The sequence below is a fragment of the Cupressus sempervirens genome, chromosome 5 (genome assembly GCF_028749045.1).
Source record: "Cupressus sempervirens isolate cs-2001-9-10 chromosome 5, ASM2874904v1, whole genome shotgun sequence".
NCBI lineage: Eukaryota > Viridiplantae > Streptophyta > Pinopsida > Cupressales > Cupressaceae > Cupressus > Cupressus sempervirens.
Genome location: NC_143122.1, coordinates 714,021,136 through 714,048,129, shown reverse-complemented (window position 1 = coordinate 714,048,129; position 26,994 = coordinate 714,021,136). Strand labels below are relative to the sequence as shown.

The 26,994-nt window shown below is 40.0% G+C and overlaps 1 protein-coding gene across 4 annotated transcripts in view; it reads right to left on the bottom strand.

Annotated features, from left to right (window-relative positions):
- LOC149557985 (Protein kinase superfamily protein) overlaps positions 1-26,994 on the bottom strand; it is a 235,137-nt gene that overhangs the window by 152,929 nt on the left and 55,214 nt on the right. For all 4 annotated transcript variants that reach the window (XM_089832437.1, XM_089832438.1, XM_089832436.1 and 1 more), the window contains exon 5: positions 25,398-25,439. In XM_089832437.1, the coding sequence (XP_089688563.1) occupies positions 25,398-25,439 (42 nt within the window). The remainder of the gene's footprint in view (positions 1-25,397; positions 25,440-26,994) is intronic.

Here is a 26,994-nt window from a genome sequence, read left to right as displayed (position 1 = left end):
TTTGCTCCAATCCAGATACGCCAAGATGGGTGTCGTAGCCAATCGTACTTTGAGCCCTTCAAATGCTTCATCTTGTTCCTTCTCCCAACAGAACGACTCTCCTTTGCACATTAACCTATCCAACGAGTATGCTATCTTGGCAAAAAATTTGATGAAGCATCTGTAATAGCCTATATGCCCAAGGAAAGATTTTACCTCCGATACATTGGTGGACGGCTGCATCTCCAATATGACTCTCACCTTATCTGGATCAACCTTCCCTGCGAAACCATAAACCTACACTTCTTCGAGTTCAGGGCTAGGTGCGCGCGTCAGCATCTCTCCATACACTCACCTAGAGCTGCAAGATGTTTGTCCTCGGCGCTGAATACCAACCAATCATCCAGAAATGCCTTGAAGTTTCTAACGGACATCTTGTCAACGATGTGCAATATGATCCGCTGGAATGCTGCAAGCGCATTGCACAGGCTGAACGGCATCCGGTTATATGCGTATACTCCCTCTTCAACAACAAATTTCCTCTTTAGTTTATCCTCCTCTGCAATTGAAATCTGATTGTATCTGGAAAATCCATCCATGAATGAGTAGATCTCATGTCCCGCTACCTCCTCCAAGATGTTGTTCGTAAATGGAATCGGAAACGGATCCTTGATGGTGACTGCATTAAAGCATCTAAAATTGACGCATATCCAGATCTGTGTGGAGTTCTTTAGTGAGATTACTATTGGCGACACCCATTCACTAGTCTGCACCTTGAAAATAATGCCGGCCTCTAGCATCCGATTGATTTCCTCCGTAACCCGTGCTACGTAGTTCTTGTTCATGTTGTAGGGCCGCTTCCGTACAGGTACTGCTTCTTTGATTAGCAGGATACAGTGCACACACAACTCCGGTGGTACCCCTTTCGAGTCCTTGTATGTCCATGCAAACACATCCTTATATTCCAAGAATATCTTGAATGCCATTGTCTTCAATACTGGATCCCAGTTATCTCCCACCAATATGTTGCGTGGTTCGACTCCATCCCCTAAATTCATAGTCTACAGCGTGGCTTCATTATATTTGATGGGTTCCCCCTTAGTGAATGTATGTGCAGGTGTCACATCCAGTGGCGCATTTCCTCCCTTTATCTCGATGAATTCCCTTGGAAATTCATCAGCGCTGTGTCCTTCCTCTATCGTCAGTACGTTGCAACTCTGAAATAGTTCATAGTCCTCTATCTGCCAATGGTAAAGACCGTTCACTGAATCCAAATCGTCATCTCCTTCCAATCATAGTACTCCCTCCTAATCTGGTTCCATACGCTGCCTCCTTTCATCCTCTTCTTCGGAATCTGACGACAAAGCTTCTTCTCCGGCCATTTGAGTGTGTAAGTCGATGACGTATTTCCACCCTTTGCTTTCAAGTGATAAAGTATGTGTCTTCCAATCGTGCTTCGCTTTGGCTTGTATCAGCCATCCCCAGCCCAAAATAGCATTGTATCCTTTTCGCTTCAATGGGACCACAACAAAGTCCAACATGAACGGCTGTATTCCAATCGTCACTGGTTGCGCTGTCAAGACTCTGAATGGCTTGATTCCACGTTGATCGGTCGTTAGCAGGTGGAATGTAGGTGGTCACAATGTTGGTTGTCCTAAGCTTTTCCAGGTATCTTCTAGTAGCACATTGACACTAGACCCTCCGTCCACAATTGTTTCCGTCAACACAGTCCCGAGAATTCCCATTTCGACAACTGTCGGATGGCATCCGGATGAAAGGGCTAACAACATCGGATCTTCCGCACTTGTGCCACCTTGTTTCTCCCTTCCTTGCTCTGCTGGTTGCTTAGCAATTGGAGCTATATTCGTGAGTGTCGTACGGAGTTGAGCCATAGTGAGCAACAGATCATTTATCCTGACGAGTACCTCAGTTTGTAATATTTGTCGTACGATGTTCTGTTCTACGCAGTTCCGTGCAGAGGTACTAGGCGTACCCTTCAGGTGTGTCATTTCTACCTGCGTTGCTTTCTAGATCTCTACCCGCGCTTCCTCTAGTCTCCTCTTTTCCTCCGTTGGGTCGAGGTATACCTTCGCTTGCTTCCGAGTGATGGCCAAAACCTCTTTTTCGTCTCTCCCGACGGTGATCAAGTTTACTCCCAACTTCGAGCTCTTAGCATCTTCATGATCGCCGGGCCCGCACCATCTGCATAACAATTTCGGTGTGTTCGCCTTTGTGCACTCTTGGGTGAAGTGGGCCCACAAATTGCATGTGTGGCATTGAACTATCGGCCGGCCATTCGCATCATACTGAATTCGACTCCTCCTGGCATTATTGCTCTTGCCACTGTTGTTGTTGTTATTGTTTTGACCGCACCAATTATTTTTGTATCCTCCCGACATGGCACCCTCCGTACTAGTGTTCCCGCTCCCTCCTGACGCCTCCTACATGAGGAATACTTGCTGCGGTGCTCTTGTTTTCAAGTTGAAAGGGCATTCGTTTATCAAATGTCCCATAATCTGGCAAATCTCACAAAATCGATCTTTCGAGCAGGATCCCTTCGTATGGCCTTCTTTCTTGCACTTCGTGCACCATAGCTCATTGCCCTTAATCTCCTTGTGCATGTTCTTGAACTCCTTCATCATCTGAATCCTATCCTTTTGGAGTGCGCGAACCTTCTTGCTGTTGCCTTCATCATTGCTGCTTTCTTCTCCTGAAGGTGTGTCGTCATCTGAATTGGATATGATGGAGCCCTAATTTAATAAACTAAAGCCACCATTTATATACCCTCTGTCACTCATCTTTACCATCAATTTTATCTTTTGGGTCATTAACATATTGCCATGACGATAAATTGTTTTATCTGATTAGTTATGATACCCTTATCCCTTATATTCCCAAGTTATATTTTCATGTTTCATACACCACAGTCATATGTAAACACAATTCCAAACAGGCCATCCTTTTTAGTTCAACATTTAAATCATTTTGTATAACCTTTTTTCTCCTTTTTACTAAGAATCTATATTACTCTGCATTTACAATTCAATTGGAATCTAGTCTAGACAAGATATGTTGATATTCGGCAGAAGAACCTACTGGATGTCATGGAACATTATTGGAAGTTACAGATGCCTCTTTGATAAGAAGAGAAATTTCTCATTCACATTCATTTGCTCTCATGAATCTAGCCCTGATCTATTATTGTTAAATCCAAGCTCATAGATGGAAAGTACAAGTTGATTGAATGAAAAATATTCTCCTTCCTCTGATGTCCGCTATGTTGAATGTGGTTTTATGGATTCTATGACTATTGATATTATCCTTCGCATATATGGTGCTATGACAAAGAAGTCTTTGCGTGAAATTTCAGGCCAAAGACCACGTTACTGATTTGTGTATAGCAAAGGCAGGAGCAACTATCATCATTCAATATGGATAGAACTTTAAGAGAAATCTGGGGTATTCATGATAATACGTTGCATATTGGAGAGCTTCAGGAGTAGGCTCACGAATTTCTTCAGGAGTCGAATGGTAAAATCTGAGACAAGAGCCACACAACTAGAGGTATCGTCCACATCAGAATGAGATAGTATTATGCCATGGAGATTCGCGGCAAGAAGAAAATGCTAAATACCTCCAGACATCGCACTCGCACAGGGCACAACCAATAACCCAATGAGCGATGAGAATAAATGCAAATTCGAAAAGATTTATTCAAGCGATAACTATGAATGGAAACAATATGAAATGGAAAATATATAGAGAGAGCTACACAAAGGGGGAAAACGACAAATGCATGTACCAAGAAATTATTATTATCAAATTAATTGACGGCTTGCTAACAGCGTTACATATTAATAAAAGGACAAACAAAGAGATCATATTGTATTAACAAAAGGAGTTAATGCGCTGAACAGGTGCCGATATAATTCGGAGAGTATAATGGTAAAGGGGCGTGACTTTTAATTTGAAAAGTCATATCTTACAAGGAATAAGATATAAATTAAACTTATTCCATTTTGGAGAGCAAGACACATCCGAACATTTTACATACACAAGGAGTATTTTATATTTATTGTACGGAGGAATAAGGGGCTTATTATGGCTTTGTAATATAAATTTCATTATTTTATTTTTAATAAATAAAATAAAATATTTTTTACTTATTATTAAAGGCGTGGAGATTTAAATTACAACCGAATCATCCTTTGTAATTATCTTTTGAAATTCTGTATACATATTAAATATTGGATAAGTGGATACGATCATTTACCATTTTAATTTTGATTATCACAGATATTGTGAAATAAATAATTGTGTCCACATCTGCATCCAGCTTGTCTCCCTACCAGAGGAGTTAAAATTCAATCTAGACTAATTTAAGATGGCATAATATTTGATCTGTCGCATCTCAATTATTTAATTGTTGGCAGTAAAGTGGGTAAAACATTATAAAGTTGTACGTGATAATTCACTAAAGTTGACTCTATTGCCTGGATGAGCAGACGCACTAGTCTTTTTATTGAAGTCAGAAAATCTATAATTTCCTTCCTACAAGCATCAATTCCATTATTTACAAAATTTATACAAAACATTCAGTTATCAAATATTTAGCATCTAGTTTCAGTTTCATCGAGTTCGAGGACCTTAACAGTCGAAGAACTCCAAGTTTAAATTCGCTATAGAAAATCCTTGAAGTGGACAGTTAGCGTTTGAGGTGAAGGTCTACCCGCCTGGGTGTAGCGGAGCTTGAAGTGCAGGGGACTCGAGAAGTATTCTCGTTCATTGGCCAAAACTGATTGAGAAGTTCTATCGGAGAAGTGGCAGCCTCTTGGATTTCTAGTCTGCGGTTTTGGGAACCAACAGGATGAACTATTCTTCTTTTCCTTTTTGGTCTTCTGTTGACTTTCTAGGTTCATTGCCCGATTGTACGCTTCAGTGTATGTCGATGATGGCACGATCTTCATCTTCTTTCGCAGCTTCGGGTAAAGGCCTTCAATGAACCATCTTTTCTGTAGCCCATCAGTCGGCTTATTCTCCATTTTATTGATCAAGTCCTTCAGCTTCCTGGCATAGACTCGGATTGTTTCATTCTTCCCCTGCTTAGTATTCAATATCTCCACTACAATCTCATTATCGTCACGCAATATTTGAAATTTTGCGATAAACTCCTTAATGTTATCCCAACTGGTTAACTTTTGTGGATCTGTATCAGTAAAGCAATCAATCGCAACACCCCGTAGGGTGGCCGAAAACTGTCAAACCCATTTGTTCGTATCTGTTATGCCATTTGCCCTCCAAATTGTTTCACATGTTTTATATTGTCAAATCGGATCGGCAGTTCCTTCACCATCAAATTCAGGCAACTTTTTTTTTGGTCCTACCATTATTACCGGATGTTGTGGGTTTTGTTGCACTCCCGCGCTGCTGTTCTGCACACCCGCGTTGTTCACACCTACGTTGTTCTGCACACCTATGCTATTTCCAACACCTGCGTTGTTTCCAACACCCGCATTGTTTGGTGAAGAAGGGTTTTCATCAACCGAAGCTGGAAGTATATCTCGGACGAAGAGTTCACTCCACGCTCATGCTCCCTCGGCACTTCAAGCCGTGCGAGTCGATCCTCTTCCGTCTGGATTCTCTTCCCTCGGCATATTTAGGTTCAGAAACTCCCCTCTTGCTTCTTCCACCAAATCGAGCCGCTGTCGAGTCTCTTCCAACAATTTTTTCAGTGCTTCTGTGTCCGTTGGTAACTTGCTGAAATCTCCGTCTGCGTTCAGCCTGTTGTACCAAAATTAAATTTTCCTACGCGGCATGTATTTCGTCCTTTTCCTTCAACTTATTCTTATTCTTGTCCAACTAATTTAGCATTTAGTCTTCATCCGTCTGCCTACATACCAGGTCCATCGGGCAACGGCGCCAAATGTTTACCGTACTAGGTAAAGAAATCAATGCGTACAGACAATAGATGAGAACAGCAGAACTTTTTTTTATTCGTATATGCCAAGACATTACATTGTGCTTGATAAGATATATTTACAATGCTTCCCGAAGGGGGTATATATACTCACCGAAGGGCCTTTCGAAAGGTTCCCGAAGGAACCCGTTGGGCACAAGTCGGCTTCATAACAAATAATGCATACTAACCTACCCGTTGACTCATTTACAATTATTTACCAACTACAATGATTATGGTAATCATATAGTCATCATTGAATTGTCAACCACTTCTACTTTTGTACACCTTTACTTTTACATTCAGGACTCTCAGATTCTGTCTACTGTATGCATGACCCATGACCAGTGTAGTATTATCTTCTTTATGTATTCCTCATCGTTTCTAAACTCGTCATCTTTTCAATTGTTCATATTATATCTTCTTGGTCTAATATCATTGAATTTGGATTATAGACTTCATATATTCCCTCTTGATTGCTTTCTTGACTTCAATCGCAATTTTCTACTTCATACCTATGACATTGGTGATGCTAAGTGTTTTGTCCATCTTTCTAACCCTTTGATATCAATGACAACATTTCTATCAAAGCCTTTATACCGCCCTCTGACTTGGTTCATGGTGGTTACTATTTCGCGTATGATATGTAATGAAGGTGACAATCTTTCATTGACATATATACAAAGAAGGTAATCATTGTAAGATGACAATCTTATAAATGGTAGACCTATTATCATGACAAACTTCATTAAGTTGTAATAGAAAGATTAAATTTTTGCAATTGTGGGTTATGAAAGGTGATGATCTTTCATATGTGTGAGGTCACTATTGTAAGGTGACAACTTTATCAATTGTTGATCTATCTCCTAACACCAAAATGTGTTGGGGCAAGTGTTATCATGGTTCTTCGGGCTGGATTTTGCCAGACACCATGAAAATCAATTGTTATGGTTCTTCGGGCCGGATCTTGCCAAACACAATAACTTAAATCTGTCATTGACCGCACTTAAAGTGGTGTTCAAATCTTGTATTATAATTGCTTCAATTCTCTTTTTGCTAAAGGAGTGTTGAGAAATTTAGCCTTATAATGAGTTGAATATCATACTGAAATGATATCTCTTTATATACTTGAGAACATAATGTGTTCTACAAATCCTCCCTAGCTAAGAGGGAGTGTTAAAGTTGTAGCTTCAGTAGGATTGATTTGATCTAATATACATTATTGTTATTGGTAAATCATCATTTCCTATATATACTTATCCATGTTAAATAATATATATTGTTGTATATAATACATATATATAAATATATATTATTGTATATAATACATATATATACTATTGTATATAATATGTATATATATTATAATATATAATATATATCTTATATTATATATTATAATATATGATATATATAGTTAAACATATTATGATTTATGTTAATATAATGTAATTAAGTGATGATTACAACATAGAGACATGTCTCTTCTCATATTTATATGAGATCGAAATTTGCATTTGAAACATATCAATAACAATGGCCATATTAGTACATTTGCAAAAAAGATCCATGTTAAACAACACTCCTCATGAAAAGATTTTGAAGATAGTTCATATTCAAGAAATGTTACCTCTCTCTCATCAAGAATTTAATCAGATAGTACATTTCAAAAAAATTCAGAACCTATCTCCAATCCATTCTCCTCATTATACCTATCTGACTCCATATCTTCTTCACATGTTTGAAACAACCCCTTCTCATGAGATGAACTAATGCTTGTCTCACTCTCCAAATATACCTCTCCACACATGTTTTGAGTTTCAACACCTTCATGCTCCTCATTAGGCCTACCATCCTCAACTTGTTGTTGATGGATTTGATTGCATAGAAAATCTTCTTCAAATAATGGATTTAAGAACACAGAGAACACAGACATATCTTCATCTTCTTCTTCGTCAAACAAGGGATTCAAGAATATAGAAAATTCAAGCATACTACTATGAGAGCTTTCATTTGGATCATCATGTTTTCATCAATAACACTAATATCTTCATTATCTCTTGAAACTTCTTCCTGCTCATACACTGTATGCAATTCTATATCATCTTCACTATATGATTCCTGTAAATTACCATCTCCTTCTTCCAGTACCCCTTGAGAATGCACTAATCCATCAACTTGCTCACCATGGTGAATTGAGAAAAAAATTAGAACATTTCTTTCAACATGTTTTTTATATTCCAAATCTAACAAGGCTGAAATTTCTTCCACACCAAGAGAATCATCCTCTTCATTTCTACATTTGTTGTCATCTGTTGTAATATGAATATCATCATAATCGTGTTCCTCCTCAGACTCTCTACAAATTTCTTCACCATTCAAGTCTAAAACATCAATTGACTCATACGTTACTTCAGTCCTGCATTCATTCTCTTCAGCAACCAGTTCATTATCCATAAGTTTGAGAAAGATAAGAAACTGATGATCATATAAGAGACCTAGTTCTCGCATTCTCTAGAGAAGATCAAAGAATGGAGGTCTATATTCCGAAGGTATTTCTTGATAGGAATTAAACATCCTCATTAAGAATTGTACTACACATTCTTCTTGTTTCTCTAAGTTCAAAAATGCATCCAAAGGAGATATATAACTCGAACTTTCTTCCTCTTCTTCTCATATTTGAAAGAGAAGCTTCAAATCCAGGTCATATGGCAAGATTCCCAAGCCATGAAATTTTCTTATGAATTCCATGCATGGAGGTATGATGTCTAAAAGTACTTCCCGAAAAATATTCATCATCCTTATAAACAAATATGTTGTGGTTTGCCTTCATATATTTCCAAATTGAAAAATATATCTAAGGGGTGTACGTGTGCTTCCTCCATGGTGTAACATAGATCCCCTTCTTGTTCATTATACATATTCTCCATAGTACATGATCAAATCTTTTCCCTCAGCAGAGCTACCAACTGAAATTTATTGAACAATGTGGCCACCTCTTTCGAGGAATGCATCAATTGTGTTGCTCTTACGGGTTCTCACTTCCAACAAAGTATGCTTCCAAACAAATTATTACAACTGTTTTATGATTCTGATCTACGAAATCTTTGGGTAATTTCACAACACTTGTTGCGAGCAACTCTACTCAGTAGGGTCGCCAATATATTGGTTCCCAAAATCGCAGATTGGAAATCCAAGAGTTTGCCAATTCTCCGACAGGATTCTACAATCAATTATGGCCAACGAACGGGAATACTTCTTGATTCCCCTGCACTTCAGACTCTGCTACACCTAGGAAGGTAAACCTTCACCTCAAACATTGATTGCTTGGTACAAGGTTTTTCTACAACGAATTTAAGCTTTGCGAGTTCTCCAGTTGGCAAAGTCTTCAAACTCGATCAAAATGAGATTGACTGTTGAATGTTTGAATTGAATGAATGTTTTGTCTTATATTTCTCAATAATGGATTTGATGCTTGTCAGAAGGAAGTTGTAGATTTTCTGACTTCAAATATAAATCCAATAATAATACTTCAATGATTCAAAAGACCAGTACCTTTTCTTATTCAGGCAACAGAATCAACTACAATGAAGATTTTCACATACAACACTATAAAGCTCTACGCACTTATACATAGATACAAAAACAATTCAATATTTCACTATATCTATGATGATCGAATTTAAAATGCCATAAATGACCTGATCCTCTTATCTAACATTTAAATTGCTTACAGAATTTAAAAAATAATTATAAAGGACAAATCAACTACAGTTTAAGTCTCCATGCCTTAAATATAAACAAAAGGCTTTCCATTTATCATTAAAATAAAATATTTGAATTTTGTATTACAAAGCCATATTTTTGCTCCTTATTCCTCCTTGCAAGTGAATGTAAAAAAAAAAATTCTTGTCGAATATCTTTTTGAATGTGTGTTGTTTTCCTACTTGTTATTTCCTCCTTTTCCAAATGAAACATCTCTTACTTATATTTGATATGGTGACCCTTCAGAGAGTCATGTCTCGTTTAAATGAACGTAACTAAGAAATCATAAATCATATTTTTATAAATCATATAAAATATGATATTTGTATAATTTAGATTAAATACGATATCTTATTCTTGATTAATGTGTTCCATTTGAAACACACGATTATAATCCTTCTTTGAACAACTTCTCAAAATGATACTCCTAAAATATAAGAAGACTTGACTGCCTTCAACTTTCTTGCACACGTGACTAGTTCTAGTTTGGACACAATTTTTATTAGTTAATCTCAAACGGCAAATATCAAACATTCGAACTTGTCCAAGTAATCAACAGCATCTCAATGTTAAGATGTGAGACAACTTCAACGATGCTTCCTTCCACGTCATTTGCTCACGCCAAATCGCATCTATCATTTTGTGTAAGAACTTTGGTCACACGATTTTTGCGCAATAGTGTCTACCAAACACCGGTTTTTGATATTTCGATGCCTCCTGCATGTCGCGAAGTTTCAGTTCAACCATCTGCGCAGACCTGAAACTCATGCCTCTGGACGACGCCACCATATCTTGTTGTTTGGCAAAACTCTCGACTATTATTGTTGTTGTTTTGTGTGTTTTCAACGTTGTATCCTTCCTTTTATATGTTTTCTTCCATATCGATTATCCAAAATTCCCAAATCAATTCCATTGTTTGACAAGAATATGTGCAATGATTGCCAGTAAATTTCACATCTATCTTTGCACCATCTATAACGGCTCAATACAAGTTCAAATGCCATATACTTCTCCTCAAGCTAACAGTACTCACTATTCAACAGGTTTATTGTTTCATTTTTACTTTGACTACCATTCTGAATTCTTGATCATTCTTTCCTTGGCACAATTTATCTAATCCTGTGCATATTAGAGTGGTGGCTGCAAATTGCTCAAAAAATATATGAAGTGTCTTAATATTCTCATTTTTCCATCACTCTTATACGTGACAAGCATAGTAACAAGGGGATGCGTCCCCCCTCTTTTTGCCCCACGTCCCGAAGACTTGGACGCAACGGGGACTTGGGTGTTTACCGTACTGGGTAAAGAAACAATGCATACAAATAATAGAATAGAATAACAAATAAGAATAGCAGAACTCCGATGATTATATTTGCATACCCAAGATATTACATTAGGTTCTAATATATCATCATTACAATGATCCCGAAGGGGGATATAAATACTATTTGAGGAACCTTCTCGAAGGTACCCGTCAGCCACATACAACATATCAACTACAATAATAGAACCTTCTAGGTACATCCTAATACATGTCGACCTGACGGCATACATACCGATATACTGACAGAAACCTCCCGATACCTCGTCAGGAACCTCCTGATACACCGTCAGGAAGCTCCTGATACCCTGTCGAGAACATCCTGATACACCGTCGTGAACCTCCCGATACCCCATCGGGAAAATCCTGATACACTATCGGGAACATCTCAATACACCGTTTCCTAACAACATCATCTCCCCCAAAAAGAAAAGTCGTCTCCCGACGACGAGACAACAAAAAAACCCACACTAACTACATTATTCATAAAACAAAAAGAACATGGATTTATACATCATGAAGCCGAAGGCTGAGTCTCTGACTGTGAAGACCGGCTGCATCAAAGCTGATACACCTGATCTGTTTGTATCTACAAATCAGCTCTAATCTGTGAGTTCTCCTCCACCATTTCCTTCAGCATCAATGCAACCTCCTGACACTCAGCTTCCTTCTAATCGTGAACCTGCTGCACTGAGTCCTCCTGAAGTGTTGTTGCCAACCACTGCTCAGTTGCTGCTCCACTGTGGCTAACTGTTGTTCTGCCTGTTGTTTCCCTCATGCACTCTCCTTGAGTTGTGCTAGCAGGGCTGTCCGCTCTGCTTCCCATGCAACTGTTGGGTGGTAAGTCGGTCGGCCATCCCCTGCCGAGCCTTCTCTATCGTCTCCCGAGCCTTCTGTCCAGCCTCTGCCCTTCTTCGCTCTATCAGCACCATCTCCGCTAGGGACTTGCTCTGCTCTGCAATAACAGCCAGGCGAGAATGAATATCCATGTCCTTTGCCTCTACTGGTAGAGGATCTAACGCCTGCATTCCTGTAGCCACTTTCTCGGCTGCCACTGCACTCTGATCCTCCACCTCTGGTGATGCCAATATCTCGACTATCTCGTTGTTGGACCAATTGGCCTCCAAGGGCATGTGCTCTCTCATGGGAGACTGAATGGAATGACTTTTGGTGATAGGGGCAAGTAGTCGGCGCCTCAGGTACTCACTTGCCTGACTTGCTACACTTGTTGCTGGCGCCTAGGGTGCCGCTACAGGAATATTGGAATGAGCACCCTGATCCTCACCCAACAGAGTGTTTGCTACAGTGACTACCGCATCTGACCCAATCACCTCCAACTGAACCTGCTCCTGCGTGCCTCCCTCACTGACTCCTTCCTCTGTCGCTGGCTTCACCACAGGAAGTGGCTGAGGCAAACTCTCTACTACAGGTATGGGAGCTGGTTCTTAAACTGTTGGCTGCGTACTCGTGGCTACAGGTGATGCTGTCCGCTGGCGCGCTGATGGTTGCACAAGTGCTACCGTTGTTCGTGATGTAGGATGTAGAGTGACTAGGGTCATCACCATTGGACGCCGAAACTGACCGAACCCTAGGATGTGAACATTTGCCATGGTGTGTATGTGTGGCGCCAAAATTACCGGAGCTGAAGTAGTAGTCACAGGTGCAACTGTCAATTGTCACGGGAAGCGAAGTGGGACTACTGAAACTACGCTACCCTCCTCATCTTCTTCCTCCTCCTGTTCCACCTCCATACCCTCAGAGTTGTCATCCTCGTCACAGGATGTGTCCTAACGGCCACTATCTGTGTTACCCGATTCCTCCATCTCTTGCCGTGTCCTCTTCTGGCCCACACTCTTCTGACCTGTAGGTGAATCCAAATGCTTCCATTGCATTACCGGAGGCTCGCCAGGTGCTGCCGAACTCAGCTTAACTTCCAGCTGCTCATGGGGTATCGTCTTGGCCGTGGCTTCCAAAAAGAGTCTGATGGCGTAGTGCGGCATATAGAATGTTTTGTGTTGTAGGGTCATGAACTCCATGCGCATGGCTAACAATGAAGCCCAGTCATAGAGCTTTTCGTTCATGATTCCATTCATCATATTGACCAAGGGGAAGGAAATGTCAGATGCCTTGTTGGATCCTGTAAGCCTACTTTTCACCACATCCATCAAGCACTTCCAATGTCCTTCGCGAATCTCAGACCTCCGCAGCCCTCTTTTCTTCGAAGCGTCCATGAGGGTATCGATGTGCTTCTGTACCTCGTCGTTACACACCATCCGTATCAGCTGCAACTTCATCTCCTTGCTCATCTTTTTGGGTTTACCATCAATCTTGGCTCCACCTTGCGCCGCTCCTGGTATACCAAATACTCTCGTAAAATCAGTTGGCCGAAAAGATACCACGATGTCATACCCCAGGTATGGAATTGAGTATTTCCGAGAATGCCTGTCATAAGCCTCAATCATCGGTCGCAAGATGCCCTCAAAATCCCGGATATAGAACATTGGCATTCGGATAGCCCACTCCACTTGCGTCTTCCTAATGCTTGCTTTAACCAGGTGAGTATCTGGATGTTCATCCCACCATTTTCGACAATCCCAACCATTCAATCCTTCAAAGACTACCGTCCATGGTTTTGTCTACACATCGAACTGATTCTGCACTTTTGCCCTGTGTTTGCCTTTGTCCTTTCCTCGCGGTTGTGCGTGAGAGGGTCCTGCCTGCACATCTTGATTCATGGCTGAATTCTACTCGAGGTGCTTCCTCCAAGCTCTCTTACCGGCTGATTGCATACTATGTCTTTTGCTGAAAAGAAAGTCATTAATTTAGTTACTTGTCCGTACGGCTTGCACAAATTCCCTTCTTAACGTGAGTGCGGATGCTTATTATCCTTCCTCTGCCGGCTGTATGGCCATACGGATTCCCTTATCTCTGTACAGTTATAACAAATGAAAACGTGTAGCTTTGACTCTACAAGAAAGCTGATGATGGGTCGCTTCTTTCCACCACGCAATTTTGCCCCAAGTATTCATTCCAGTTTTACAATGACCTGCTGATTGGAAATTGCTTTTCCTGACACATATTTTTTAATGGTCTGTGGTTTTTCCTTGATTTGTTGTGCCAACTGGACTTGTGTAGCTTTTTGTCCAAACAGGCTTGCATAATTTTTTTTTTTTTTCCTCAATTCTGATGGAACTCGTGCATGAGAGGGAACTTCTGTCTCATCGTCAAGTTCTTTGTATTCAAGCTGGGTATGGATACATGCCAGCAGATGGTTTACTTGCCTTGACGCCTTGCAATGTCTCTCCTACACCTTTGTAGAAGTCCTCACACCATCACTTCATGCTTACCCGGCTTTGAAGAAAATTTGTGTGAAAAAATCATGCCGCCTGATACAAAACAAAGGATTTGTGCAACCATACCATCAATTTCGCCCTAAGAGCACTGTAACTCTTGCTGCGTGTGCCCTCCGATCAAACCCTTCAAAGCAAAACTTCCAATATATAGTCTAGACGGCTTTCAAATGACCATTGACGACCCTCAACAAGTGCAGAAATGGATACACCGGCAGGATAGGCAGCCACAGGTATGCAGAGTGTAGTGTGATTAGAACAATGCTGGTCTGTAGCTTTCAGTTGGAACATGAAAACGTTAGAAAATCTTCACCAAGGCTGTCGTACGGTGATATAGCCATATGCCTTCAGAAACCTAACAATTGCCTTCAATAATAATAATGTCCTTTTATCATCCCTGCGCTTCATATTGCCTTATTATCCAACCGTACGGTACATTCTGCTTTTCCACAAGGCATCGTACGTGCCAAGTCCGTACGGACAGGAGGGTCATATGTTGTACAGCCAAGAGATCGTACGGTGTTTTTCTCACCTTTTTTCTTTTTTTTCTTTTTTTTTTTGTTTTTGTTTTTTTTTTTGTCTTTTTTTTTTTTTTTTTTTTTTTATTATTATTATTATTATTTTTGATTCTTTTAAAGAACAGTAGATATAATACTATTGCTCGTTGACAGTTCTGGATGGCAAAGGCTTACCCCGCATGCGATAAATTTTTAACTTGCACCCATTGACCGTGTCCGGAACTTCCTGTCCATCGAGCGTCCACAACTTGATCACTCCGTTGTCGCCTATCTCCCGGATTTGATACGGCCCAACCCACTTAACCTTGAACTTGCCTGGCTTGATCTCATTCCGGCCGTCATACTTCAACACCCATTGTCCAGGTTGAAACCTGTTCAATTTCAAGTGCTTATCGTGCCACGCCTTCCGCCTGTTCTGTGTTACCTCAGTCGCCCACTGTGCCAATAATCGCTTCTCTTCCAGCCTGTTTAGTTTGTACAGCCGCTCCCTTAAACTTTCCATGTCGCCCAACTTGTTTTCCAATGCTATCCTGAGGCTCGGAATCATAAATTCCGCTGGTACTACTGCCTCCTGTCCGAACATCAGTTGAAATGGCATGTGCCCCGTTGTGACTTTATACGCCATGCGGTAAGCCCAAAGGGCAGAGGGTAATTTTTCCTCCCAGTCCTCGCCTTCGACCACGCAGGATTTGTATATAATCGACACCAGAACTTTATTGGTAGCCTCAACGTGTCAATTTGCTCTTGGGTAGTACGAGCTTGAGAACGAATGATAAATTTTGAACTCCGTGGTGAGTAGGCGGATAACATGATTTACAAAATGTCCTCTATCACTCGTTAACTGCAATGGGATCCCGTACCTAGTAATAATTTGTTCATAAATAAACTTTGTTGTACTTACCGCCGAGTTGTCTGGTAGTGCGCGCACCTCCACCCATTAAGTCAAGTACTCCGTCGCGACGACAATGTAACGACACCTTCAGGTTTGCTCGTCTTCAAAGGTCCTATGAAGTCCAAACCCCACCGTTCAAAGAGCTCCTGAGCATGAGAGGGATTCAGAGCCATGAAGTCTCTCTTCAAAGGTTTCCCGGCTCGTTGACATGTATCGCATGCAACAACCCATTCCATAGCGTCATTGTATACCGTTGGCCACCATAATCCTGCCAGAAGTATCTTTCGTGCAGTTGTGTCCAGCCCCATGTGTCCTCCTGCCGGTCCTTCATGCGCTTCCTTTAGTACCCGTGGGATTTCTTCCTCTAGGACACAACGCCTCAGGATCTGATCGGGTCCCATTTTATACAACAGTCCATTAATTAGCTGAAATGTTCTCCGTATCACCAACTTTCGTCTTTCATTGGTGGCATGTTACTTGGAAATTGTCCTGTCGACAAGTACTCGCTGATGCTTGTGTACCACTTTGGTAGTGCCGCAACCTAAAACAACTACGCATCGGGGAAGTCATCATTCACACCGTCTGCTGGTTCTCCCATTCTGATACGTGACAGATGATCCGTGCTTACGTGTTTCTTCCCTGGTAGTACAATGATCTTGAAGGTAAACTCCTGCAATAGGAGTAACCATCGGCTGATCCTTTCTTGAATGACAGGTTTGTTGATCATATACAATAGAGCCTGATGGTCGACATAGAAGACGAACGGTGTCGCTAATAAGTAATGACGAAATTTCAGTACTGCGTAGACCATCCCCAAAGCTTCCCGTTCGGTCATACTGTAATTCTGTTCAGCTTTTGATAGTAGTCGACTGGCAAAGTAGATCGGGTGATCCAGCCCGTGTGTACCTGTTTGTGCCAAGGTTACTCCAATTGCGTAATTGGACACGTCGACATGTACATGAAATTCTTTGCTCCAATCCGGATATGCCAGGATGGGTGTCGTAGCCAACCGCACTTTGAGCCCTTCAAATGCTTCATCTTGATCCTTTTCCCATCGGAATGATTCTCCCTTGCACGTTAACCTGTCTAGCGGATATGCTATCTTGGCAAAAAATTTGATAAGCGTCTGTAATAGCCTATATGCCAAAGGAAAGATTTTACCTCCGTTACATTGGTAGATGGTTGCATCTCCAATATTACTCGCACCTTATCCGGCTCTGTCTTCAATCACTCGTTACAGACGATGTGTCCGAGCAACCTTCCCTACGGAACCATAAACCTACACTTCTTCGGGTCTAGGGCCAGGCGTGCGCGTCGGCATCTCTCCATACACTCGCCCAAGGCTGCCAAATGTTTGTCCTCCACGCTGAACACCGACCAATCATCCAAAAATGCCTTAAAGTTTCTGACGGACATCTTATCAAAGATGTGTAGTATGATCCGTTGGAACGTCGAAGGCGCATTGCACAGACTGAACGGCATCCGATTATAGGCGTACACCCCATCTTCTACGACAAATGTCGTCTTCAGCTTATCTTCTTCTGCGATTGAAATTTGATTGTATCCGAAAAAACCATCCATAAATGAGTAGATCTCGTGTCTCGCTACCTCCTCCAAGATGCTGTCGGTGAATGGGATTGGGAACGGATCCTTGATGGTGACTGCATTCAGGCATCTGAAATCGACGCATATTCAAATCTGAGTGGTATCCTTCTTCAGGGAGATCACTATCGGTGACACCCATTCGCTAGTTTGCACTTTGAAGATAATGCTAGCTTCCAACATCCGGTTGATTTCCTCCGTAACCCGTGCCGCATAGTTCTTCATCCTGTAGGGCCGTTTTCGTACACGTATTGTGCCTTCGATCAACGGGATGCAGTGCACACACATTTCTAGGGGTACTCCTTTCAAGTCCTTGTATGTCCATGCAAACACATTGTTGTATTCCAAAAATATCCCGAATGTTGTTGCCTTCAGTACTGGGTCCCAGTTATCTCCCACCAGTATGTTTCGTGGTTCGGCTTCATCTCATAAATTCATGGTCTGCAGCGTGGCTTCATTATATTTGATGGGTTCCCCTTCGATGAACTTATGTGCGGGTGTCACCTCTAGTGGCGCATCTCCTTCCTTCATCTCGGTGAATGCCCTTGGAAATTCATTAACACTGTGTCCTTCCTCTATCGTCAGTACGTTGTAACTGTGAAACAGTTCATAGTCCTCTATCTGCCAATGGTAAAGACCATCAACTAAATCCAAATCGTCATCTCCTTCTAGTCTTAGAACTCCCTCCTGATCTGGTTCCATACTCTGCCTCTTTTTATCCTCTTCTCCTTCAAAATCTGACGATAGAGCTTCTTCCCCGACCATTTGAGTGTGCAGATCAATGACATACTTCCGGCCTTTGCTTTCAAATGATAAAGTATTTTTCTTCCAATCGTGCTTTGCCTTGGCTTGTATCAGCCACCCCGACCCAAAATAGCATCGTATCCCTTCCGCCTCAGGGGAATGACGACGAAGTCCAACAGGAAGGGTTGTGTTCCAATCGTTACTGGTTGCGCTATGAGTATTCCCAATGGCTTGATTCCATGTTGATCGGCTGTTAACAACTGGAAGGTAGGTGGCCACAATGTCGGCTGACCCAACTTTTTCCAAGTATCCTCTGGCAGGACATTGACCCAGACCCTCCGTCCACGATCGTGTCTATTAATACAGTTCCGAGAATGCCCATTTCGACAATCGCCGGATAGAGTCCAGATGAAAGAGCTAATAGCATTGGGTCTTCTACACTTGCGCCCCCCTGTTTCTCCTTTTCTTGCTCTACTGGTTCCTTAGCAATCGAGACTATATTTGTGAGTGTCATACGGAGTTGAGGCATAGTGAGCAACAAATCATTTATCCTGACGGGTACCTCGGCTTGTAATATTTAACGTACGATGTTCTATTCTGCGCAGTTCCGTACGAAGGTACCAGGCGTGTCCTTCAGGTGTGCCATTTCTGCCTGCGTCACTCTCTGGATCTCTGCCCGTGCGTCCTCAAGTCTCTTCTTTTCCTCCGTCGGATAAGGGTAGAGCTTCACCTGTTTCCTAATGATTGCCAGAACTTCTTCCTCGTCCGTCCCGACAGTAATCAAGTTTACTCCAGACTTCGGGCATTTAGCATCGTCATGATCGCCAGCTCCACACCATCGGCATAGCAACTTTGGTGTGTTCTTCGTTGTGCACTCTCGAGCGAAGTGACCCCATAGATTGCATGCACGGCATTGGACTATCGGTCGGCCATTCGCATCATACTAGATTTGACTCCTCCCGCCATTATTGTTGTTGCCACTGTTGTTGTTGTTTTGACCGCACCAATTATTTCTATATCCTCCCAACGTGGCACCCTTCGTACTATTGTTCCCGCTCCCTCCGGACGCGGACGCTTCCTGTGTCAAGAACACTTGCTGCGGTGTTCTTGTTTTCAGATTAAAAGGGCATTCCTTTACCGAGTGTCCCATAATCTAGCAGATCTCACAATATTGCTCTTTCGGGCAGGATCCCTTCGTATGGCCTTCCTTCTTGCACTCCGTGCACCACAGTTCATTACCCTTAGTCTCTTTGTTCATGCTCTTGAATTCCTTCATCATCTGAATCATATCTTTCTGAAGGGCACGAACCTTCTTGCTGCTACCGTCATCATCACTGCTATCTTCTCCTGAAGAGGCGTCGTCATCTGAATCGGATGAACTATTCTTCTTCTTCTTCTTGGTCTTCTGCTCGCTTTCCAGGTTCATTGCCCGGTTATATGCTTCAATGTATGTCGATGGTGGCACAATCTTCATCTTCTTTCACAGCTTTGGGTGAAGGCCTTCAATGAACCATCTTTTCTGTAACCCATCAGCTGGCTTATTCTCCATCGTATTGATCAAGTCCTTCAATTTCCTTGCGAAGACTCGGACCATTTCATTCTTCCCCTGCTTAGTATTGAATATCTCTGCTACAATTTCATTATCGTCGCACAAGAGTTGAAATTCGGCGATCAACTCCTTTTTAATGTTATCCCAACTGTTTAACTTTTGTGGATCGGTATCAGTAAACCAATCAATTGCAACACCCCGTAGGGTTCCGAAAATTGCCTCATCCATTCATTTGTATCCGTTATGCCATTGGCTCTCCAAATCGTTTCACAGGTTTTACAATGTCGGATGGGATCAGTTGCTCCATCACCATCAAATTTAAGTAACTTCTCCTTTGGTCCCGCCATCCCGACGCTCACACTTGGTATTCCGATGCTTACACTCGGTATCCCAACAGCTGTGTTTGGTGAAGAAGGGTCTCCGTTAAGTGAATCTGTTCCTTCTGGAAGTGGATCTTGGACGAAGAGTTCACTCCACGCTATTGCTCCTTCGGCACTCCAAGCCATGCGAGTCGATTTTCTTCCATCTGGATTGTCTTCTCTCGACGAACACCAATTCAAAAACTCCTCCCTTGCCTCTTCCACCAATTCCACCCGCTGTCGCATCTCCTCCAACAATGCTTCCGCGCTTCTGCGTCCGTCTACAGCAATCTTCTGAAACCTCTTTGTGCGTTCGGCTTGCTGCACCAAAATCAGATCTCTATGTGTTGTGCGTATTTCGTCCTTGTCCTTTAGCTTGTTCTTATTCTTGTTCAGCTGATTCGGCATTACTCTTCATTCTCCTGCCTTTCCAAGTCCATTGGGCAACAACGCCAAATGTTTACCGTACTGGGTAAAGAAACAATGCATACAGATAATAGAATAGAATAACAAATAAGAATAGCAGAACTCCTTCGATTATATTTGCATACCCAAGATATTACATTAGGTTCTGATATATCATCATTACAATGATCCCGAAGGGGGATATAAATACTATCCGAGGAACCTTCTCGAAGGTATCCGTCGGCCACATACAACATATCAACTATAATAATAGAACCTTCTAGATACATCCCGATACATGTCGGCCTAACGGCATACATACCGATATACTAACGAAAACCTCCCGATACCTCGTCGGGAACCCCCTAATACACCATCGGGAACCTCTTGATACTCCGTCGGGAACATCCTGATACCCCGTCGAGAACATCGTGATACACCGTCAGGAACATCCCGATACACCGTTTCCTGACGACATTGGGGCCTCTGTTCCTTCGTCCCCAAGGCGGTGTAACTATGGTGACATGTCTTCATCAAGATTCCAGCATTACTTCACAAATGGAGGTCTTAAATTTTGCAAAAATTTGGTCTCCATCAATATCAAAGTTTCAAATTGATTACATATTGAATAAAGCTTGATAACCAACAAGTTGATACGCAAACAAAACACCGAACAAAAATCAAAAATCTTAATCAAGGTCCCTAGCTATGATGCTCTCCATTGAGTACCCAATACTTAGGGCGAGTGGGTACAAATCCCAGGGATGTGGGTATGCATACCCATGCAACCTAGGAGAATGCATAATTTCATTTTTAAAGAAAAATTGTAAAACCTTACAAAAATTTATCGAAGGAAAAAGAGTGAAATCCCACGAGATAATTTTTGAGGAAAAAATTATTAAAACACTCCCACAAGCGAGTCATACCCAGACCAGCTCCCACTCTAATACCATTAAACTATTTTTTTTTTAAATACATTGTATTAACAATACACATAATATATAGGGTTTACAGACTCTATAAAAGTGTTAACTAAAAAGAAAAGTTGTTTATACAAAGACGACATCTAAAAGTAGACCAGATTAAGTTAACTAAAAATAAAGCCTAAATGGCCATTAACTAAAGTTCTAGAGTAACAAGCTAAATATAACAAGAACCTAAGATACTAATATTTGAATATCTCTTGAAGTAGGAATGATTTTAAAGTTGTAGAATCTGAGGGGCAAGTAAAAGATGGACAATTTATTGCTGATTTTATCACCACAGCCATTTAAGGCAGTAGACACAAGTTATTTTGTTCAAGTCATAATGAATAACTTAAAGAATTTTAGAGTTGTTAGGCTACTGGCTAAGGAATGATATCAACATATCTTTTTGGACAATTTGTGCAGTCCACTCAATCAATCCTATGCTACAAAATATTGATACTAAAGAGATCCATGCAATTTATTATTGATATTCTTGCAGCAACCAATGATGAGAGGAAGCCCATAATTTTGTTCAAGTCATGATTAATAACACAAATTGTAGAGCTGTTGAAACATGGACAATTTATTGCCAATTTTCTCACTGCACCCATTGAGGGAGTGGAAGCCCGTAATTCTGTTCAAGATATAATGAATAATACAAAGAACGATATCAACATATCTTCTTGGACAACCTGTGTGGTCCACTCAATCAATCTTATTGCTAAACAATATTGGCAATAAAGAGATGTTTGCAAAAGTTGAGTATATCCAGATGTTCATCACCAATCACAACATGTAACAAAGACTCTTTAGATTATTTTAAAATTAGAGCTATTGAAGATAAGTGAAGTAGTACAAAATTTTACGTTTTTATAATTTGATTGTGTATTCTAATTCTTCTTTAAAATTTGTTTTTAAATTTTAAATAATTTTTTAATTTGTTAGACAATGTGCGAAAGTCAAAGAGGCCCTTTCTAACACAGTGATTACATATGGAGGCAAAGAGCACTGGAAAGACAACAAAAAATTAAGGAAATGATATTAGATTACTCATGCTAGTATCTTGTGGAGCATCTTCTTAATTTCATCAAGCCCATTACAGGCATGATTTGCTATATTGACATGGACAGGCTTTACATTAGAGGGAGATATGATGGCATTGACTCAATGTTGAGAAGATTAAGTGCATGATAAATGTGAAAGAGCAAGACCCTAGAGAGCTTTTCTTCAAACTAGTGCAAGCAATTGCTGAACAAAGATGGAACAAAATGACAATACCATTATTTTGCTTCATATGCATTATCTCCAAAATACTATACTAGTAAGATTCTTTCTATACTAGGAAGACTTTCCCCTTATAGAAATTTTGAAGTGGCTGAAGGGTAGAAGGCAGCATTCTGCAAAGTCTTCCCTAAAATAAATTGGAGGATAGAGTCCAATATAAAGGCTCTTCATGGTAGATTCTTAAAAGATGCTCATAGTTGGTGGTACTTCTATGGCCAATTCTTCCAACACACGCAACCCCTCACAATCAAAAATTTATCACAAGTTTAATAAAAAAAAAAAAAATCTTTTAAAGTTTCCTTTTTAGTTCCATAAACTGAACTATTTGCTTAGTCTTCATATGTTGCTTGGTGATCTGCATCTAAGAAGTATTTGATCCCATATTCTTTCATCAACTAGCTTTGTTAAGTGCAATAAACTCAAAAAGAGGGGACTAGTTGCAGCTCCTTTTACGCAAACATGATTACAAGGAGCGATGAAGTTGCCAGATATAGATCCAGAGCATACTGAGTTGGATGCTTCCACTTCCTAGTATATTGCATTTGACAAGTCTGAAAGCTAATACACTTTTAGTACAAGTGGCACTACTTGAGGTATGTCTGATGTTCCTGCATGGTAGAATGTAAATGATGAGGATGATGTTGATGATTTAGAAATTCCTTTTGAAGATTAAAAATTAAAACTAATTGTTAAACATGAAATTATTATTTTAACATTGAACTTGAAGTTTGAATGATGGAATCTTAATATTAATATTTTAATATTTAGATGACATTCAAGTTTATAGTGATTTTGTTGTTTACCCTAATCTTTTTTCATGCTTCTAAGCTGCACACACACACACATGATTTTACATGTTTTTTGTATGAACAAGTCCAAACCCCCAAAACAAAAAAAAGCTGAGCACAAACCAAATTCTTGCACACAACCCCAAATCAGTATCAGAACCAACAACTTAGATTTTGAGCAATTGTGAAAGTGAGATTTTAGAGATTTGTTTCTGTATTTTCATTATTTTTGGTTATTTTTCAGGTCTTTTGAGATGTTTACTTTTACATGTATATATATTTACATGCATTGGAGTTAGTCACTTATAGCTAGTGATTGCATATATCAATGTTTTTTTTTATCCAAATCATGTTCTACAACTTATTTATTTTAATGCTGGGGCCTGCTACTATTAAACTTTTTTTAAATGCCATGGTTTGCAAATTATATCCAGTGGCATCAAGAAGTGAAAGTGGAAGCCAAAGTGTCAGCGACAAGGATTCCTCTTGGAACCGTAGCTTAGCAACACTGATCATTAGCCATGCAATCAGTAATCTGCAAATATATTGGGTATAAACTTAGTGAAGGTATCAATTGCTTTGAATGTCACTCTGCACACATTGCATATTACAACATCATCTTCTGCCCAAACATTGACTCAAAGTTTCAAGAGATAAATGTGGCCCTCATGCTGACAGAGCAAAAAGATCGAGCAGGGACAGCCATAGCCATTGCATTAGTGATGACGGTTAGAAGGGGTGGGAATAAAAGGCAGACATATAAAAAGGTTTTGGATCCCTCAGCTGGTACAAAGAATACGCCAATTTACAGCCTTTGCTCACAGTTGCATATTGGAGAAGAGTGAAGCATAACAAGGTAAGCACAACATTAGAATTTTACTATTTTAGTACTATAATAATTTGTTCAATGTGGCAAGAATCCCATATGGGGATAAATTACTCACAAGCATGGTGAAATGAACAGAGGCATAAATTGCCTAACCTACCATCTTGCACAGATTGTTGGTTGCAATGTTATTTTGTATCTGAATGCCTCCCTTGCTTTGACAGAGAAAAAATAAAACAAGATGAGGGCAGTCACAGAAATTTACAAATATGCAAAACCAAAATGGACCAAGGGATTAAAGAAACAGGACAAGTTCTTGAAACAATAGATTGCTGTATCTTCCCTTCAGATATCTAGTGCACTAGCCTGTGCTGCTCTGTCTTACTAATATATATCTCTATTTGTTTCTGGCAAAGTTTTTTGAGCGCGATCTATGTCGTCCCCAAAGCTAAGGCTTTATGATTTCATATTAAAACAGACTATTATTATGAACCATTTGGTTTATTATCAGGTCATAGACTTTAATTTAAATCTTTTTTTCAGTTTAGTTCTCAGTTCATTAAAATTCCATCTATAGAATACGTCCAGGCAAAATTAAAACTTTCTAGAAGAATTTACTTTACAATGTTCATTCAGTAATTAGTACAACATATTTTAGTTGATAAAGACAACAAAAAATGTATAGCACGAAAGAAGAAACATTTATGATATCAAAGTTTCAAAAATATTTACCTGCAATTATGTTCAACTTAGCAATGACCATGACTGTGTTTAGGCCCTTAAAAAAGGCATGCATACGGGACATGAGATTTCTCAATATAGCTGAATATTCATTAGTCTTTGATGGACACTAAAAGTTTTTTTAAAAACTCTTAGCTACAAATTAACTTTGTATAACTATGTACTCCTTAAATTAATAGAAGAAAAAGGTGTTCTGCATATCTGAGCTATATTGTTCACATGAATCGAAATAAAGAATTGAACAAAATATCAACAGTTCATAGTAATGAATACTCATATTGAGTACCTTTTTCAATTGAATGACTAATCTTTAACCTTATTTAAAATAGTGCATTTTTCTGTTATCTCACCTTAATATAGAATGGTCCCAGTTGAATAAGAATCCTTCGAAGCTAGCAGAGAAAAAAAGCTGTAATAAGTAACCACGCAATTTGAGGAATGAATAAAAGACAGTAATATTACGTCAAATCCATAAAGATTAAATAATTACTACAAATATTCAAATATAAAATCATCTATTTCGTTGATGTTGGATGGAAGAAATGTATCACGCTAAAAGCATCAATGTTATTCTAATATACAGTAATTATTTTGTTGTCAAACCTTCAAACCTAGAAGTAGAGCAGTCTGCACCAATTGTTTCTACTTTGAAGAACCATATTTGATCAATTTCTATGCTCTTGTATATGAATTATGTTGACTGTTCTTTATCAACTTCATCGTTGTTGATGATGGGGCCCTTTTTTACTGGTACAGAAACTGAGAAAAATAAATGCTTGAACATAGTGCTTAATACCTATGCACTCAAATTATGAAAATGTTCATAAGACCCCTCTCTTAAATTCTAGATCACAGGATAGTCATGGATGTCGATATAATATTTATATTTACATGTTTTAGAATATTTGACAATTAAATGCATTGTTGAAATAGAAAGTCTTTTGAGTGTCTAGAATTTCACCATAGATTAGAAGGCTGCTTGGGTAAAGGTTTGGGCTGAATTTGACTATTTATTCCTCTTGAAGAGACTGAGTGATCAGGGGTGGCTGTGAAACTCTTTCATACAAGTTGCTGTCAACTACTACTTCCCCACTTTTAAAGCTACTGTCCACTGGGGCATTTCTTGTAGTAACCCTCAGCCGGTTATAGCTAAAACAAATATCAATTTCCTTTACTAATCAACAATTTAGCATTTCGTCAAATACTTAGCAGTCATACTCTGCTATGGCTAAAAAAACTGATCTTAATTTTTTGTTTTGGCAATCTGTATTTTCCTCATGTTTGTGTACAGTTGATTCTTCAAGTTTTGAGAGATAGATATATGTAAGAAATGACATGCACTAATATAGCTAAAGCGAAATTCAGAATTCCCTTTGCCATTGATATTCAGCCATAGTTTCAGAAATAACAGAGGAATATGATCGTTATTACAATTGAACTACACACTGGAATGCTTAACAAATAAACTGAATTATAAAATCTAGGGCCCAGACATTTATTACATCAGAATTTGTAATTCAAGAGCACCTGGTATAGACCCAGTCATGAATGCCACCTCACAAGGAAACAACAGGCCTGTTTGTATGCACAACAGTCTCCAACGCTGGCTGCAAACATTATATGCAAGCTCCTAACACAAATCGCAGACTAACACAGATTTGAACACAAGCTTCCAGAATGATGTGCATTTGCCCATATCAATCAATGTGGCCTTCATACACTAAATGCAGGTCCTTCCAGCCTCCATGCAGGTCTCTGAAACGTGATGGCAAGCCCTTTAACATGATTGCAGCCCCTCTGAATCCCACTGCAGGCCCTCAAGTTGGTAGAAGGCCTCTTTCCAATCACATACCCTGCCCCTGAATGCAGATAATAAACTAGGAGAAACGCCAAGAACTGTAATTGCAAGCACCAGGTACAGATTACCAACGTCCAGCAGCAGAAAAT